This window comes from Salvelinus alpinus, chromosome 9 (genome assembly GCF_045679555.1).
Source record: "Salvelinus alpinus chromosome 9, SLU_Salpinus.1, whole genome shotgun sequence".
Classification (NCBI taxonomy): Eukaryota; Metazoa; Chordata; class Actinopteri; order Salmoniformes; family Salmonidae; genus Salvelinus; species Salvelinus alpinus.
In genome coordinates, this window is record NC_092094.1 from 24537953 (window position 1) to 24557338 (window position 19386).

Genomic DNA, 19386 nt, shown 5'->3' on the forward strand with positions numbered 1-19386 from the left:
GAGCTTCTGGTTGATGTACATTAAAGTGCCGACGTTTACGTTGCATAAGGCATAAAACAAAGCAGTAACATTTACACAAAAAAATCAAGTGGAACAAAATGACTGTTAAAGCCTATAAGTACATTTAATTGTTTTACAAAATATGCTATTGTGGTGCATGTCAGGTGGCCTAATTAGCCTATAAAAAGGTAGGCCTATAGGCTGCTACTGTATATTCAACGATTAAAACGAATTAATGTGGATTATCTAGTCAACCAATTACATAAATTAACTACCAGGAAAAAGGAAAACAAAACACCCTAAAGGCTGCAGCTGTTTTACATCATAGAAAGTTTATTAACATATAGGAATTACAACACATTTCCACATGTATTGGAAAATAATTGAGAGACAAACGTCTGTTTAGCGCCAACCGTTGATCCTGTATGTGCCTTTACTGCTCACGGAGTCACTGGCTGCTCTTCATATTTCTTGAGTAGTTGGGCTGCAGGTCCATGGCTGTGTCTCATAGCCTCCTGCATGGGTGTGTTACCCCATCTATCAAGAGAACATGCCACAAAAGTGTGAGGTTATAAGTCTGCTGTATAAACTTAAAGCCTCAATAGCCTATGGGAGCTTTCACTCCTCGTGTCCTTTCCCTCATCTGCACTGGTGAAAGAACTGGACAGGTAAAACCAGATTCCTAGTATAGGTCCATCGTGTAGCACTCTAGCTTTCACCTGTCCTGCCTTTTCAGCTCACGGCAGAAGACATAGGGAGGTAGCAATTGAACTATTGAGATGCAGCCTTCTTAGTTTTTACCTGTCCTTGAGGGAGTAGTTGGTGCCTGTGTTCTCCACCAGGAACCGGATGACCTCAGAGTGACCCTCGGAGGCAGCCACATGCAGAGCGGACCTCCCGTCGTAGTCCACGGCATTCACGTCAGCCCCAGACAGGAAGTACCTGGCAAGAAACAGATGATCAAGTGTGTACATTTAGAAGATTATAATGTTTTTAAAAATACAGTGTCTCATGGCGTATCAATTTAATTTTTTTATGTTCTAATGTATGCGAGAAAAATACATTCTAGTTAGGGCAACCCTACCTTCGCAAGGATTGTATGTCACCTTTGAAGGCAGCCAGTAAGATGTTCATGATCTGATAACCCTGTCAAATAAGAAGGATGTAGAAAGAAAAAAAGAAAAACACTTAATTTCTCAAATATCCCTGCGATAGTGAGTTTGATTCATCGTTAAAAGGTCCAATGCAGGCATTTTTATCTCAATATCAAATAATTTATACGTAACAATTAATTACCTTACTGTGATTGTTTTCAATTAAAATGGTAAAAAAATATACAAAAATAGCTTTGCTAGGACTGGCTGGGAGTGGTCTAACTGGAGATGGCTGGGAGTGGTCTAACGAGATGGGAAAAATGAAAACTAGCTGTTATTGACAGAGGGGTTTAGAACTCTCTTTTTAATTGGTATATTAACTAATTTGCCGCATGGTTGCCTCACCATGGAAATGCCAAAGCTCCATCCCACGAAAACAGACTACATTTCATGCTTTCTTTTTCAAACAGCTCTTACAGATGCAAAGTGTTGTTGTGTAGATGGCCTCAAATACTGACCTCAGACTCTGCTTTCCATTGCCTGTATGTAAGCACCTGTCTGAATGGTGTTCGAATGTCAAAACTGTGTAGCTGGAATGTTGATATGAGTTCCTTAAAAACAAACAAAATGAAATAAATCAATGAAAAGCAAGGAAGAACAAACCACAATTATGCTATAAAAGGAAATTGTTAATTAGAGAGTTGTGATGGTTTCACAACCTCACAGAAGTGTACAGCCTTCCAGCAGTTTCCAAAGGAATCTAGGTCAGGTGACCAGCACAGCAGGCCTAGAACTCCTGGGACAACTGCCAGCATAACTCCTGATTTACTGGACTTGGCTGGTGCAGACGTCTGCAAAACATAACATTGATTATCATTAACCAGTGCTTAACCTGGACTGAAATAGGTACCGGTACTCATTTTGGGTGCCGGTACTGTTTATATTTAGGTGCATGAGTGCCACAATACTTTTGAACTAATATTTGTTAAGAGGTGCAGGAGCTCAAGCAGGAGAACATTTGAGGTGCCGGTACTCAGTTCCGGTAAGCTCCTGCCAATGGGAGGTTTCAAAGCATTAATTAAAATACATAAGTAAGACAAGAAGAAAGTATGAGATTAAATGAATGGCTAAATTTGCTTTACTTGCCCAAAAATGCTCTTTCATCTCACTGCTTCAAGCCTATGACACGTGTAGTGTATTTTCTCGTCTAATACTCTCGTGACAGAAGTTAACATAAATGTACAGCAAAGAAAGATACAGCACAAAAACTGAGTAGTGGGACCGGGGAATTTATGTTACCACTACACCAGACCCTAGCACCAAATCAAATTGTATTTGTCACATGCACCGAATACAACAGGTGTAGACCTTACAGTGAAATGCTTACTTACAAGCCCTTAACCAACAATGCAGTTCAAGAAAAATAGTGAATAAAATATTTACAAAATAAACTAAAAACTGTCATAAAAAGTAACACAATAAAATAACAATAACGAGGCTATATACAGGGGGTACCAGTACCGAGTCAAAGTGCCGGGGTACAGGTTAGTCCGGGGGGGGGGGGGGGGGTCAATGTAAATAGTCCAGGTGGTCATTTGATTAATTGTTCAGCGGTCTTATGGCTTGGGGGTAGGCTGTTTAGGAGCCTTTTGGACCTAGACTTGGCGCTCTGGTACCGCTTGCCGTGCGGTAGCAGAAAGAACAGTCTATAACTTGGGTGACTGGAGTCGTTGACAATTTTTCATGCCTTCCTCTGACAGCGCCTAGTATATAGGTCCTGGATGGCAGGAAGCTTGGCCCCGGTGATGTACCCACCACCTGGAATTTCAATGATTGTTTTGAGAATGCAAACAAACCAACCTTAAAATTGAATATTCTGGAGTAGTCGTTCATTCCCGCCACTTGCATCATGGAGAGCATACTCTTTGTAGCCGAGGGCGACAGCACCTGGTCACCTGACAGAGGGCAGAGCCCCCCATTGGCTAACGAGGCAGCCATGGCGGCCCCTGATTCGCACGTGACCTCTGTGGAGGCACACTGACACACAATAAAAATGCATCAGAAACATTTCAATCTATATCAAAGTATCTAACTATGGAAATGAAATGGTCAAACATTTACCTGCAGCATTAAATCCAACGTGGCATTTATGTCAACGGTCTCCGGAAAGCACTGCCAAAATAAGATAGTGAACATTTTCAGGGCTAAAACAGTAAGAATAGAGAATTACATCTATCAAGTGTTCACAAAAAAACATTTGTATTACTACCTATTATTGTATTTAAAAGTTTGACGTGGAAGAAATTACTTACTTTCTTTTCTTGAAGGTAAAAAGATAAGGCATGAAGTCTGATGCTGTCCTTTCTCAAGCTCTGGTAACTATGACAGACAGACATGACAGGTCAGCAGGGACAAAAAAAGACATCAATACAAAAATTTAGCAAATTGCTAAGAACGAGAGATATTAAACTTCGGCAATAATCAATCTATTGTTAACAAGTTAGTTTGTTTGTAAAATATATAAATAAATTCCATAAATTGCTAAATACCTTGTGCAGTTTAAGTTTGCATGTTCCTTATTGCAAAGTCTTTTGACAGCATTCAAGACCTGCGGAGATGACATAAAGATGGCATTGGTCACACCATAGTATTTGTGACTTGAAAGTTAAAAAATATATATATTGTAAACATAAACATAAGGATTAAAAACATATTTTTTTTGCCTTCTGCCTTACTTACAGATTCATACTTTTCCTCCTCCTCTGCACCAAGACTGGCAGCCAACTGTACAAAAACATCAAATTTCATTTAACATCACTTGAAAATGTTGGCATTATATTTTAATGCAAAAAGCCATTGGTGAGGGAGTGTGTGTATATTACCTGTAACAAAGATGTGGTAATAATGGCGCCTGTCTCAATGAGCGGACTGTGAGGAACTCCTGTGTAAAATATTTGTTTTTACATGATTAAAAAACGCATCCCAAGGACTCTATTAACATCACAAGCCATGCATACTTAAATAAAGGTTACATAAAATAATAATACAAAATACTTTGCTTACTGGATTGCATATAAGTGGACTTCATGGCTCCATGGCTGTAATACCCAAAGTCTTGCAAGCAGAAATAAGTAGATACGTGTTTTACTGTACCTTGTTTGGTGAGGGTGAAAGGAGAGTCATATTTTGAGAACTCTTCCATGCCCACATATCTGTGCACGTTGTCCACTCCGAGCTGGTCTATTGCAATGCCATAAACCAGAGGCCAGGATACTTCCCCCAGAACACAGGATTCGGCCCAGTCGCCTAAAGACAGCCTAAAAGACCACAGACAAGGCAGGACAAGAGGATTAACATCCAAAAAAAGGATTCTCCGATGGTCTTGTTAATCAAATTAAAAGGACTGCTCTATATAGTCCCCAGTGATGTTGATGACATAAAACATATTGACATTGGTTTTACGATACCTCTGACCATCAACCGTACAGACTGAGACTCCCCATTTTGCACTGTCTCTACTATCCTTCTCCTGCTGAGACAAACAATTAGTTTGTTTAGGCATTGTTTTAGCACATACCCACGCCAAGAGAAGTTTTCATTTCCTACAATATCAAAGGTAGCATTTTATTGCATGACTAAAGTAATTTGGGGCACATTCTTGAAGCATGGCTTCAAAACACCAGATGAAATTGTACCTCACCTTGACTGAAGACAGCTGTTTACATTTCATGAACAACTTTTGAGTTTCGTCGGTGAAGGTGGCAAAGTCGGGGATGACAAACCTTCCCTGTAGAGCTTTCAGAATGAGGGACACAAAGCCTGTAACACACCTTAGGGGGAAATTCAAATAACACCTTGTTTATCAGAGTCACTTTCATAACGTGATCAAGAAACACAACCAGTTTAATTGGACTGACTAACAGCTCCTCTAATGTAGTTGATTATGTATTTTGGTTCTGTCCATGATTGGGCTAATGTATGTATTTTTAACATAAGTGTACGTCTCCATTATCTATAGCAGGGTGTATTCAAAGTAAGGGGCAAATTGCAGTGGGGCCGGTAAATAAAACAAAAATCGAGTATATATATTTATTTACTTTTTTAAGTGGGGAACCAAATATTAAGAGTACAGATTATTTTATGGGACAATATAGAAACATTTTTGAGAAAGATAATTTGAAGAAAACATTTTTTATTGACTAAATGTATTTATTGGTTTTCTTAATTTTGATAAGAGATGAAAATATATTGAATTTAAAATTATTTGTTGATGTGAAAATCAAAATGTAATGATTTTAAGGTGGTGTCATTAGATTTGGGGTGGGATAGGGTGGGCAGAATTTCTGGTGGGAAAAAAATGGAGTCCCCGGAAATGCTGGCGAAGGAAATGGGGTCCACGCTGAAAAAGTTTGAATATCACTGCTCTATAAGGCTCTATTTGCCCAACTCTGCACATGCTGTTTTGTTTTAAATTGTAAATGTGAGTTTTGTTGCAATTGGACCCATAGTATCTTAACCAGTGTTAAAAAGGGCTTTTCTGTGTGGAGGAACCATCCTTTTCCGTCACGGTAGGCCAGTAACTATGATTGCAATGCAGTTCTAACCTCACCTCTGAAAGGTGTTCCTGTCTACTGTTCCATCCTCATCCTGCAGTTTCCTCATATGGAAGTAGCAGTCCTTGATTCTGGGGTCGGATCTGTGTAGGCCTGAGCTCCACACTGTCTATGGAGGAAGAGAATGTAGTATACATTTTTTTCTTTGTTTGTCATTGTAGTTTATCTGTGTGGATGCTGCTTCTTGTTCAAGTCTCTCTGGCAATAGCAATTACTAGCTACCTCAAAAAACTGGTTCATGCAGACTCTCTCATCAGAGGCAAAGCTGTCAAAGAGAACATCAGCAGCCCTGGAAGAAAATAATGTATTTCATCCACCACAGGAGGGCATGGTTAAGCAATAAGAACATAACTGGTAAAGACAATGTAAGAGTACAGGATAATTTGTGAAATACTCACGCCCTCCTCTTTGAGTGTCCCTGCATGGTCTCTGTCCTGCCCACACTGAGCCAGGGCTGGGGAGATGTGGTGACAGGCCTCTCCTGCTCTGCCTGGGGCAGAGGGGGCCTCAGAGCTCCATTACTAACTAATGATGGCAGGCCTGTAGAGATAGGTACAAAAGAGTACAAATGAGGTTAGTGGTTGGGTGGTTCGGGTGGGGGTTACAAATGTGAGATTAATACCTTTGATTTTCTATAGACACTATCAGTTTAAGAGATACATAAAATGGACTGTATTGTGTATTTGAGGATTTGACTATGCGGGTTATGCTAAGAAATGCAGACAACTGCATAGTCTCTTGTACTTCCACTTCACATGTGAAGTGGAAACCTACTTTTCTCCTCACACCTTCATCACTATCCTTACCTGTTGATCCAGGGCTCACTAAGTTGACAGGTCTCTGAGACTGGCACTGAAAGGAATTTCTTGGCATGGGACATGGAACATTCCCTGATGAAGCCGTATCCTTAGGAAATGAAAAACAACAAACAAACAAATTTTGAGAGAGCAGGAAGTGGCATTCTGCAGTTATAGACTGGTTATATTTGAGTTTAGCCACAACATAAGCCATTTTACCCTCAATCAAAGCTATAAGACATTATCTATGCCAAACTGTGACAAGGTAAGAAATTCAACGTCAGTGAGTCAACATAAAATATCCACATTTTACTATATTCAAATTCACACATATCGGATGGACATTTCGAGCCTCATTTGACTGTCCCCAGACATCCCTTTAATGTTTTCAGTAATCACAGGTGCTCTTTAGTGAAGTACATTTTTATTGTTAACTTTCCAAGGCAGTGTGGGGGCTTCAGCAGTGACAAAGCATGGAGCGATTACTTTTTACTACTACTGGGGTTTCTAAATGGCCTCTGCTTCTGCACCGACATTGACTCTATTTAGAAGCTGAAAAAACATCCATCTACTGTACTTTTTCATGAAAGCAGCACTTCATCCTCCCTTTATTTTACTGTTCAGATTAAAGACTGTAATTTGATTCTGAATAACCTCTGCTTTGATTTATTCCATGCCTTAGCTGGCCACCTTCCAATAAGACCCTGACAATGCAGAAATCTTGCTGCTTTGGCTTATTTGACAAAAGTGTGGGTAACTCCCCCACTTTGATCTAGTGAGGTGGGTGTATTAGGGTGACTCAGGGGTGTGTTGTGTGAAATAGTGATATCGGCGTGTTGTTTGTGTGTCAGATTCAGGCAGGACACAGCACGTACCTGGCTCTCAGCCCCTTTCACTGGCAAAGGATTCCTCTCTTCATGGGCCTCTGTCATCACGTCATTTTCTAAAGCAAAACAAATTACAAAGAAAAGGACATGAATGACAAAATCAAGGGTGTTTAGTTTAATCCATGTGTAGTTTAATCCAAATTACATTTGTTGATCTTATTAGCCATGTTTTTAGGGTTCCAAAAAAAGTTTACAAAGCACAGAATAGTCTATTATTATCACAACAAGAGTTGAGGAGAATTTTGTAACAAAGACGATGATAATAGTATCCCAAAATTATGATTAAATGTGCATTGTGTAAATTGTGTAAATGCAAACAGCCCTGAATGTAATGTGATACTATAAAGTTGTTTCCTGTCAGAGTCCACTTTAAGCTACAAACAGCAGCATTTTCCTGACTCACTATAAGTTCTTGCTCACAGAAGTTGACAATAATAAAACATTTAACAATATTTAACATCCGGTCAAGTCCCTTCCTGAAATAACTCTCAAACCACAACATTTAAAAAAAAACTTAACCACACCGCACATACCAACAACAGTAGACAGGGTTAAATGGTTTTATTTTTAAGTTTTACTCTTGAGAAGAGAAGTGAAACACTCATTATGTTACCACACAGACAAGAGCAGTATAAATGCCATTCCAAGTATACTGTTTGACATCAGCAATTCTGACATATCTAGTACAATTTCATATCTTAACACAGCGTTTGGGAACATTGGCTATTGCTCATCAAAACGTGAGCAATAAAAACTACACACAAACTTTGAATAAACATATTTGTAGTTTTTGTCTCCAGTATCTTGTTTACTGGAGTTTATGTCTATACTGTTTGACTGGAACATCCCAGACAGAGGAATGCAGACAGCATTTCCCCTGAGCCAAGAATGGGGTAGAGAGGAGTAGCCTGAGAACACTATTACAAGCATCTGTATAACATGTGGGTTGTGAAAATATCAGTCATGCATGCATATAAAGGTTAAATACACTGTTGCATGTTCATTTCTTTAATAAGACAAGTTATAATAAATACACTCATGGACTTTGACTGGCTTTTGTGTGGAAATTATTTTACTGTTTTGTCAGATAAACAACCAGATCCACATCAACACATCTGGACTTGATTTTGTCTCCTTCTTTTCCTCGCATGTTGTCGGCCCTACAACAGTCCACATGCTCTGTTTTAATGACCGACGTCTGGTTAGAGTAGATCTTCCTCAGTTTCACCATCCCACTCAGCTCCTTATTATAGCACTTTGAGGCAACACCCACAATAAAAAGCCCCATAGGCCAAAAATCACAGGGGGGAAAAACCCACATCGTTAACATCGCTGAAACAGTCTCATACCCACAATTAGACGTCCCTGCAATGTAGCCTACCTCTCATGTCCTCCTCCTTATTTGGCTCCAGTAATTTGTTGCCGTCCAAACCTCCATACCGTTTCCTCCATTTGCGTCTTAGGGAAGGGGTTCTTTGGAAACTGGAAAAACAAAAGATTTCAGAATAGATGGTCATATAACGTTGTACATTTCTGTCAAACAATATGATTGTTAATCTTGGCAACCAAATTACATGGTCTCTTTCAATAGGTAAGACAACAAAGTGTCACAACCAAATGAAACAAGCAAATGATTGACAGTTTGTCATTAATGGATCAAGTGAAGGACAATGAAAACCCTTGAATAGCACACAGTTTGTGGACACCAGGAAGAGTAGAAGTGATTGTAACAGAACAGCTAATGGTGATCAAAATAAACATCAAAATCAAATCAAACCATTAACTTGGTTCAAAACCAAGTTTTAAACAAATGTTGTGCCTGACTAACCCTGTTCTAAATGCATTATGTCCTTAGAACTCCACTAAGACAAGTCTAGTCATGATGTGGGGAATAAGTGGAATGTCCGTCTCTATGTAGGGGAGTTATGACATGGTGAGCTATCATCAGCATCTCCACTTAAAGCAGCACCTGGGTTGCAGGTTGTCTTTGGTGTGGGCAGCCTGGCCTTCTGTTAACCCCACTGCAATGCCACGTCTCATGATAACATTCATGGAACTTGCAGCAAACAAGATGCTCAGATGAGACATGAAAATGTACCAGTTTTCCTATGACTAGAACATTTATAAAATGGTAAATATGTAAGCTATTGGGTCATTCCACAAAATGGGTGCCTTTTGCATCCTTTTGAAAAAAATGTAAAAGCCTAATATATTTTTAAAAAGTGCCCTTTAATATAGACCACATGGAGAATCTGAATAAAGAAACATTGAACAGCTAATAGTCAAATCATAGTGAAGGTGAACTGGTTCTCCTCTTTTTGGACATTTTCTGGTGTTTTGGGTTGGAAAACTGAACGGGTCGACCATAACATTGATAGACAGGCTACAAATGTTTTAGCAATTACATTTTTTTGGTGAAGCTTGGATTTAATTGCCACTCACTGTTGCGCACAATAATCTTCCATTCCCCCTGTCACAAGGGGATTTAGGGCTGATTTAAGATTAAATCGTCAACCCTGTTACTTTCTTTGGCACTTAATACCCACTGGGCACAGACGCCAATTCAACATCTATTTCACATTGGTTCAACATCATTTAATTCAAATGACTTGGAAACAACGTTGATTCAGATGGTAAAACATGTATTTTGACGATTTTGAACATGTGCCTTTATGACAGAATGTTTGAATTAGGTTAAATCAAACATTTTTGGGGGACCAAGTTCCATTTCTCAAAAGGCACCGAATTGGTTGAACGACCCTTCTGCCTTTCCTAACATCTGACTATATAGAATCCCAAAGTGGTGAAATATTAGTTCTTCTTACCATAGATAAGGATTATCCTCTGTGTCTTGGCTTGAAGTTTTTTCCATTGAGGGATGAGACTTTCACTGGATACTTGGTCCACAATTATTTTGTCAATGTCTTTTGTCAACTTCTGAGACAAATGCAACAGGGTAGCTCATGTAGGGATAAAACACATTTGAGAGTCTCCCTGCTCCTGCTCCAGCTCTGTGTGTGAGTGTGTGTTCTGTGTGTTATGCGGCTTGCTCTGAAGTTTCTGAATGAATGGGAAGAACTGAAAGGGGACCCACTGAGAAAGTGGGTGGGATATCTTAATTCAGAAGGAATTATGAACCACTCAACTGCAAGGAAAGGCAGTCATAGGTTTTTTGGGGGGTGAGATGGGTTAACATTATAGAGTTTGAACATGCTGAAACACCTTGAAATTTAAGGGGCACATAAGGACTGCATTTACAAAATGCTTACTTCAGAACCTGCAAGTTTCATCACAGTATGTTATTATACTGCAGCAGTTTATAGGTAGCCTATTTCATAAATGCTTGTGTTGTGTACTGCTCATGCATGTGTTGTGGCTTATGAATTAAGTTATTATGTAGCTACACTACACAACCCTTAAATTTCAAGGTGTTTTAGCATGTTCAAACTCTGTTTATTCCTTCTGAATTAAGATATCCCACCCACTTTCTCAGTGGGTCCCCTTTCAGTTCTTCCCATTAAGTGATACAGAACATGTTGAAGTACACTAAACATAACAAGTAAGCATATGTTATGTGGGATAATTGTGTAATTAATATTCTGACTGTCTTTACAAAAAACAAGAAACCATTTAGTTAGTTTGCACTTTAAAATAAATTACACTAAATTAACTACCCAACCCAAGCAAAATAATTAAGAGCAACTTGAATGGAGGCTGATACAGTTGATGCAGTTCATGATTTGAAAACATGCGCAGATAAGGCGCAGAGTTGACACCGAATGAGACAAGTGTTGCAACGTTAGCTGTGTTTACATTTTTTGACCAACTGTGCCTTGAAGTTACAGGAGATTGATCAAAGAATGCACTGTATTTTCAATTGTCACGGACAACCCCGTTCTCTTTGTTTAACCCGGACACCATTATTTAAGGTGTTCCATTTTAGATAACGTTACTTTATCCAAAACCATGTCTCTCACCTTCTGTCGAAGACTGTCCCCATCATCACATCAGTTTGAGGGACCTTTTGCAGCAAGAAAATACGCTGGAAAGCATACAATGCCCGAAAAGACCAAAACGGTAGGGCTGTCCTAAAACAAGCACCATGTAGGCTATAGCTTTACTAGCCAGCCAGAGGTTTAGTTAAGATAATTTACTCAAATAATTTTCATGCATACCAATGGCTACTTACTAACAGTATTACTGTACGTTCTAAACATGTTGTGCTCCTCTCCTTTCCGCAGAATTTAACTGTAGGCCTATAGAAGCCGTCGCAGACACCTTCGTCTTCTGGGCAAGTAGCTCGAGACAAGAACAACGTGGTGCCAATTTCAGTGCACGCGAAGCCTGAATCTGAACTGAACGCGATTGCAGGTGTACACTTTTTTGTATGCGGAACACTAATGGCAAAATAAACTCCGCTAGTAAAGACTAATTGAGTATTTAGTTGTTGTTGTTTTTTACCCCCCCCAAAAATGTTTTATTTATTTATTTATTTTACGTAGCTAATGTCGAATATGTTCCTTCCTAGTTGTGTCTATAGTGGCAGTAGGTGTCGCTATTGCCGCACCGCCAACTGATGGGCAGGCCAATGCGGAGCTTGTTTGGTATCTCTCCAAGGTGCTGGAGTTGAGGAGAAGCGAAGTCGTTTTGGACAAGGTTTGAGAGCTGTGAATGGACATCTCTGGATGCTTCATGATGCGTGTTTATATACTGTGTTGCCAATAACAGAACAGTTTCAGGAATTTAAACTAAAATGTTTCATCATGTCCTTATGCCTCTCTGCAAGGCTCAAGATACTGAGAATATTGTCAAGGTGACACTAATTCCAGAGCAGGGGTTAGACAGGTTAAAGCAAGAGGCTTCTTTCTCTATGACATCATGGAGGACTTTTTAGTTCAGGTCCTATGCACCTTTACAGTATTGGTTGATTTTAGACATCTATGGAAAACAGCTCAGATAATATAGTAGCCTACTTAATTAATCCCCAAAGGGGACATTTGTTTGCATCAGCTGATACATATGTAACGGATGTGAAATGGCTAGCTAGTTAGCGGTGGTGCGCGCTAATAGCCTTTCAATCGGTGACGTCACTTGCTCTGAGACCTTGAAGTAGTAGTTCCCCTTGCTCTGCAAGGGCCGCGGCTTTTGTGGAGCAATGGGTAACGATGCTTCGTGGGTGACTGTTGTTGATGTGTGCAGAGGGTCCCTGGTTCGCGAGGGGACGCCATAAAGTTATACTGTTACATTGATGCTGTTGACCCGGATCACTGGTTGCTGCGGAAAAGGAGGAGGTCGAAAGGGAGGTGAGTGTAACGGATGTGAAATGGCAAGCTAGTTAGCAGTGGGGCGCGCTAATAGCCTTTCAATCGGTGACGTCACTTGCTCTGAGACCTTGAAGTAGTAGTTCCCCTTGCTCTGCAAGGGCCGCAGCTTTTGTGGAGCGATGGGTAACGATGTTTCGTGGGTGTCAGTTGTTGATGTGTGCAGAGGGTCCCTGGTTCGCGCCCGGGTCGGGGCGAGGGGACGGACGTAAAGTTAAACTGTTACACATACACCAATGAATGCAAAATTTGTGACATGCACTATAGTCAAGCATTCTACAAGGATTTTAACTTTTAGTCTCCGAGAACTTATTCATTATGTGTTGTTGTTATGCAGGAATCCTCTCCAGACACACTCCTCTGGTGCTGCCCATGTATATGAAGGAGGTGCGTATTGCACTGGCAGAGGGGTCGATGAGCTGGGCCTCAGGAACATTTTATCTTTCAAGGTACACCGCAGCACTCTGCATGAAAAAAATATTGTTACATTGTGTTACATGTTACATTACACCTCGTTACACCTCGTTACATTAAAGAACCCTTGTTTACTGAGGCTTCCTCAGAAATAATTTGCTGTCTCATCATCTGTGACATTGTTTTTTAAAAGTAAAATATCAATCACAATGAGTTTTGCCTCAGGCATGGTTACTGATATGATTGTTATTGATGTATTATTTTCATACTGAAAAAGTTCTCCCAAGTTCCCACCTTTTCAGGCCATCTACCTTCAACTCATGAGGTATCTGAGGTATATTTTTTAGCAAATATCTTAGATCATTTAGCCTTTTTTTTCATCAACTGTTGTTGATGTGTGCAGAGGGTCCCTGGTTCGCGAGGGGACGCCATAAAGTTATACTGTTACATTGATGCTGTTGACCCGGATCACTGGTTGCTGCGGAAAAGGAGGAGGTCGAAAGGGAGGTGAGTGTAACGGATGTGAAATGGCAAGCTAGTTAGCAGTGGGGCGCGCTAATAGCCTTTCAATCGGTGACGTCACTTGCTCTGAGACCTTGAAGTAGTAGTTCCCCTTGCTCTGCAAGGGCCGCAGCTTTTGTGGAGCGATGGGTAACGATGTTTCGTGGGTGTCAGTTGTTGATGTGTGCAGAGGGTCCCTGGTTCGCGCCCGGGTCGGGGCGAGGGGACGGACGTAAAGTTAAACTGTTACACATACACCAATGAATGCAAAATTTGTGACATGCACTATAGTCAAGCATTCTACAAGGATTTTAACTTTTAGTCTCCGAGAACTTATTCATTATGTGTTGTTGTTATGCAGGAATCCTCTCCAGACACACTCCTCTGGTGCTGCCCATGTATATGAAGGAGGTGCGTATTGCACTGGCAGAGGGGTCGATGAGCTGGGCCTCAGGAACATTTTATCTTTCAAGGTACACCGCAGCACTCTGCATGAAAAAAATATTGTTACATTGTGTTACATGTTACATTACACCTCGTTACACCTCGTTACATTAAAGAACCCTTGTTTACTGAGGCTTCCTCAGAAATAATTTGCTGTCTCATCATCTGTGACATTGTTTTTTAAAAGTAAAATATCAATCACAATGAGTTTTGCCTCAGGCATGGTTACTGATATGATTGTTATTGATGTATTATTTTCATACTGAAAAAGTTCTCCCAAGTTCCCACCTTTTCAGGCCATCTACCTTCAACTCATGAGGTATCTGAGGTATATTTTTTAGCAAATATCTTAGATCATTTAGCCTTTTTTTTCATGCTTTTGTTGCCCCTAAAACGTATGTTATGTTTATTTTCTTGGACAGCATGTGGGTATTTATTTCTGTATCGAATTGCTGTAGTTGTGGTAAATGAAATGAGAGATTTGGCAATGGAAATGAAAATGTCAATGACGTCTGTGACTCCACCGGCCCTGTGGTGTGACAGCGGGATAAGGCAGTAAGCCTGAAACCTGTGCTTTTTATCATGCTGTGTGGATGAATGTTTGCTTCCCAGCAGGAATTACTCCAAAAGTAACCTTTATTTTGAATGACATTTCAACCATTACTAATGTAAATGGTACTTAGCCTAACATAAAATATGCAATACATTTTTCCAAAATGTCCTTTTATGTATGCAGCTGGTTACCAAAAAGTGGCAGGATGACCGCTTTATTGCTTTTTGGTTCCCAGATTGCCCCTGTAATTTTTATAATCTGATTGTATATCCCCATTACAGGTAATCCGTTACTACCCAACCTGCTCAGCTCCAAAGGACCCAAGTAAGGGCCTCCAGCCATGTTAGAAGCGGAGCAGCTTTCCCACGTGCAGGTACTTCCTACCCAGGGTCTTCCTCATCATGCTGGGCTCCACTGTGTTCAACACGTCCCGTCAATCTTCTCCCTCTCAAAGGCCTGGCAGTACTAGCCCAAGTTGAGCAGTCGCAGGCTGGAGCACACCTGTGCCACATTCAGGATCCGTAGATTAGAGGGCACCTCTGCTAAGGAGCAGAAGAGTGGGTGCCATGAGCCGCCAGAGTAGGACTGGGAATTGTTCTCCAATGATGGAGAAAGTGGTGGAAGTTTGTGTCTAGCTATTTGTAAATATTGTGGTTTAGGGGGTAGAGGTGGGGGTCTTGCTGCTTTTCTCTGTAAAGTAGGAGGCTCGGTTGTCTCAAAATCAAGGTGCTGGTAGAGGTTGATTTCATCACCCTGGATCTTCAGGCTTATGTACATGTAGATTGGCTTCCCCTCCATTTATTCGTGACCCTTTTCAATCAACTCTAATTGAAAACGGTGATATCTGCAGAGGCAGACTAGGTTTTAGTTATTTTGAACATTCACATCTGTCATTTGCCAAATTAGGATATTTATGTGCTACAACATCGCTAAAAAGAATGGTGAGGTCACAAACAATGTATGTTCTGATACCACACTACAGGAGTCCCACGGGGATTTGTACTTGGTCCCCTCCATATTTAATTTCTGATTTCTCAAATGCAAGGAGACAGACTCCTATGCAGCATCCTGCATACATTTTTGCTTCATTAATATGGCTAAATGGCAAACTCAATTTCTCTAAAATTGAGTAAACCAGTTTAGTCCCAGGCTCTTCAACTGTGCCACACTCACACCGAACCTGAATAGAAGTCTTCTTGTACATTATATGGGAAATCAGATGTTTTTACAAGAGGACCGAGTACAAATCCCTGTGAGACTCCTCTGGGTCTGCTGTAGTGTGGTGTACTGATGCTATTGCTGATCCACACTTAGTAAATTGTCAACCACCATCACGTTCTAAGGTGAGGTATGTGGTCACTCACCAAAGGGAGGTGTAATGTAACAATATTTTTTTCATGCAGAGTGCTGCGGTGTACCTTGAAAGATAAAATGTTCCTGAGGCCCAGCTCATCGACCCCTCTGCCAGTGCAATACGCACCTCCTTCATATACATGGGCAGCACCAGAGGAGTGTGTCTGGAGAGGATTCCTGCATAACAACAACACATAATGAATAAGTTCTCGGAGACTAAATCTGCATTCTTTTGGACTCCATGCTAAACAGAATAGATGTATAGGTTACATATTTTCAAATGCAAAGTTCTCACTATTTGTGGTAAAAGGCTATATGACAAACGTATACATATGAGGTCACCATACAAATGACCTGCTGTAACATTCAGAGCAGGTTTCAACTAATGATAGATCAGATTTCTTTCAAAAGAATTCAATCCATGAATACCTTTGCTGCTGAAAGGAAAGCCCATTAAGAGCTGCTCCTCATAGGTGCGTGTGATTGTCAGTGTGTCCAGCCTATGACCTCCTGACAGCCACGGCAGGATGGGTGGCGTTATTTTTTGGATGATTGCTGGCAGTGGGTTGGACTCCAAAATAGCCTGAAGACTGATTGGTGGTCCTACTGTATGAGTGATTGCCAAAAAGACCCAGTTTGGAATAGTCCCTAAACTATCATCCTCAGAGTGGTCGGTAAGAGGTTGTAGATTCACATCACGTAACTGTGCGACTCACCTTCTCTTCTATAATTTCTGATTATGTAGAAGGCTACAGTGGAGATGGTGACTGGTAGGGACTTTCCCGTGTTTGCTCTCAAACACTGCTCTCTGCTGGCAAAGCAGGAAGTGGACCAGGACGTGCTTTGGGACGTTGGGGTGGGAGGTGGTTATAAACAAACTACATAAGAGCTGCACTTCGTTTCAAGTGGTATTAATACGTGAGTGGCGAGATTCTTTCATATACTCTCAGTAGAAAAGGCATTGCAAATCAGAACACTTGAAAAAGACTGATTCGGTCAATAAAAGACAGGTCATCTATTTGCAAAGTTTACAAACCTACAGTACAGTATTACAAAACAGTAAATTTTTAGAAAGATAAAGTATTAAGAGACATTAATTATTTGAACCTCTAACCACTGTGCTAAAACAGCTTCAGGCAGTTGGTAATATCACTAGGTATCAAAGGAAAGAAATTACACTCACTGTGCTTGAGCTGATACTGTCCAAGATTATATTCTTGATGTCCCCAGTGTAGTTTGCTAGTGTCCATGTCCATTTAAGCATTCACTGGGCAAAAACAATTGGGGGATTTAGAATGTTCAGGAAGGTTAATCAATGATTAAGCGACTTAACAGATTTCCCAGCTCCATTTCCTTGTAACATTTGAAACTCTAAATACCTGTGTAGCCCTGCACTATAGGTAAACATCACACTCAGCTATCTCAGCAATGCTCTGTGACTCTGTAATGGTATTGACTTTGACTTATTCCACATTTTGTTGTGTTACAGGTTGAATTCAAAATGTATTAAACATATGTTTTTTCTCACCCATCTACACACAATACCCCATAATGACAAAGTGGAAACATGTTTTTAGAAATAAAATATATAGTATAAATATCTAATTTACATAAGTATTCACACCCTTGAGTCAATACTTTGTAGAAGCACCTTTGGCAGACATTACAGCTGTGAGTCTGAGTATGTCTCTCAAAGTTTTCCACACCTGGATTGTGTTTTAGGTTACTGTTCTGCTGAAAGGTGAATTAATCTGACAGTGTCTGGTGGAAAGCAGACTGAGCCAGGTTGTCCTCTAAGATTTTGCCTGTGCTTAGCTCCATTCCGTTTCTTTTTTATCATGAAAAACTCCCCAGTCCTTTACGATTACAAGCATACCCATAACATGATGCAGCCACCACTATGCTTGAAAATATGGAGAGTGGTACTCAGTATTATGTTGTATTGTATAATTTCAATATTCCTTAATCTCCAGAACTCTCTAGTCCTCTAGCCTCTTAAGTCGCCCTGTCATACTATTTTTTTATTTCACCTTTATTTAACCAGGTAGGCCAGTTGAGAACAAGTTCTCATTTACAACTGCGACCTGGCCAAGATAAAGCAAAGCAGTGTGACAAAAACAACAACACAGAGCTACACATGGGATAAACAAACATACAGTCAATAACACAATAGAAAAATCTGTATACAGTGTGTGCAAATTAAGTAAGGAGGCAATAAATAGGCCATAGTGGCAATGTAATTACAATTTAGCAATTAACACTCGAGTGATAGATGTGCAGATGAGGATGTGCAAGTAGAAATACTGGTGTGCAAAAGAACAGAAAAACAAATATGGGATGAGGTAGGTAGTTGGATGGGCTATTTACAGATGGGCTGTGTACATCTGTAGCGATCGGAAACCTGCTCTGACAGCTGATACTTAAAGTTAGTGAGGGAGATATAAGTCTCCAACTTCAGTGACTTTTGCAATGCGTTCCAGTCATTAGCAGCAGAGAACTGGAAGGAAAGGCGGCCAAACTAGGTGTCGGCTTTGGGGATGACCAGTGAAATATACCTACTGGAGCACCTGCTACGGTTGGGTGTTGCTATGGTGACCAGTGAGCTGAGATAAGGCGGAGCTTTACCTAGCAAAGACTTATAGATGACCTGGAGTCAGTGGGTTTGGCGACGAATATGTAGCGAGGACCAGCCAACGAGAGCATACAGGTCGCAGTGATGGGTAGTATATGGGGCTTTGGTGACAAAACGGATGGCACTGTGATAGACCGCTTCCAATTTTCTGAGTATAGTGTTGGAGGCTATTTTGTAAATGACATCGCCGAAGTCAAGAATCAGTAGGATAGTCAGTTTTACGAGGGTATGTTTGGCAGCTTGAGTAAAGGAGGCTTTGTTGCGAAATAGGAAGCCGATTCTAGATTTAATTTTGGATTGGAGATGCTTAATATGAGTCTGGAAGGAGAGTTTACAGTCTAGCCAGACATCTAGGTATTTGTAGTCCAGAGTAGTGATGCTAGTTGGGCGGCCGGGTGCAGGCAGTGATCGGTTGAAGAGCATGCATTTAGTTTTACTAGCATTTAAGAGCAGTTGGAGGCCACGGAAGGAGTGTTGTATGGCATTGGACCAGTTGCTGCGGGGGATGCAGAGCTGTTGGCCGGGGTGTAAGGACCGATGCCGGACAGGTGAAGTAGGTACTGGGAGTCAGACATTTATTCAGGAAACGACATAGAACAAGACAGGAACAGCGTCAGTAAACGGGTACATGGACATATGACAAACAATGCAGCCGCGGGGAACAGAGCTGGGGAACTGACAAATATAGGGGAGGTAATAAACAGGTGATTGAGTGAGTCCAATATTGCTAAAGCGCATGACGAGGAAGGCAGGTGTACGTAAATTATGGTGGCAAGA

The 19386-nt window shown here is 40.7% G+C and overlaps 1 protein-coding gene and 2 long non-coding RNA genes across 9 annotated transcripts; 1 reads left to right on the top strand and 2 right to left on the bottom strand.

Moving 5' to 3' along the window:
- Positions 1 to 313: 313 nt before the first annotated feature.
- glsl (glutaminase like) lies at positions 314 to 11680 on the bottom strand. Of its 6 annotated transcripts, none has more exons than XM_071416511.1 (22): positions 11369 to 11507; positions 10217 to 10328; positions 8773 to 8873; positions 7380 to 7447; positions 6514 to 6613; positions 6106 to 6247; positions 5930 to 5996; positions 5704 to 5816; positions 4795 to 4924; positions 4562 to 4623; positions 4248 to 4411; positions 3977 to 4035; positions 3834 to 3878; positions 3644 to 3702; positions 3407 to 3473; positions 3216 to 3266; positions 2955 to 3131; positions 1814 to 1945; positions 1613 to 1705; positions 1085 to 1146; positions 802 to 942; positions 314 to 537 (listed from the first exon to the last, which is right to left on the bottom strand). In XM_071416511.1, the coding sequence occupies exons 2-22, from the start codon at positions 10261 to 10263 to the stop codon at positions 441 to 443; spliced, it is 1977 nt and encodes a 658-aa protein (XP_071272612.1). In that variant the 5' UTR covers positions 10264 to 10328; positions 11369 to 11507; the 3' UTR covers positions 314 to 440. The 6 variants fall into 6 exon arrangements, with proteins under 6 accessions (XP_071272612.1, XP_071272609.1, XP_071272610.1 ...); XM_071416508.1 differs by having other exon boundaries at positions 4562 to 4626; XM_071416509.1 differs by having other exon boundaries at positions 4562 to 4626; positions 10217 to 10325; positions 11369 to 11506.
- LOC139584533 (uncharacterized) lies at positions 11332 to 14997 on the top strand. 2 transcript variants are annotated; one of them, XR_011676776.1, is made up of 6 exons: positions 11332 to 11468; positions 11633 to 11762; positions 11920 to 12694; positions 13050 to 13633; positions 13989 to 14100; positions 14906 to 14997. It is a non-coding gene; the product is annotated as an uncharacterized lncRNA (long non-coding RNA). The 2 variants fall into 2 exon arrangements; XR_011676775.1 differs by lacking the exons at positions 11920 to 12694; positions 13050 to 13633; positions 13989 to 14100; positions 14906 to 14997 and having other exon boundaries at positions 11633 to 11823.
- LOC139584534 (uncharacterized) lies at positions 14690 to 17285 on the bottom strand. Its single transcript, XR_011676777.1, has 3 exons — positions 17161 to 17285; positions 16043 to 16154; positions 14690 to 15468 (listed from the first exon to the last, which is right to left on the bottom strand). It is a non-coding gene; the product is annotated as an uncharacterized lncRNA (long non-coding RNA).
- Positions 17286 to 19386: the final 2101 nt, after the last annotated feature.

Bases quoted from the DNA above. Each gene is read 5' to 3' on its own strand.
- glsl (XM_071416508.1), bottom strand. From the start codon at position 10,263: ATGGAAAAAACTTCAAGCCAAGACACAGAGGATAATCCTTATCTATG. The intron at 3,703-3,833 runs GTAAGTAAGGCA...TCATCTCCGCAG, and splicing joins AGGAGGAAAAGTATGAATCT to GTCTTGAATGCTGTCAAAAG. The intron at 1,147-1,612 runs GTCAGTATTTGA...CTTATTTGACAG, and splicing joins AATGGAAAGCAGAGTCTGAG to GGTTATCAGATCATGAACAT.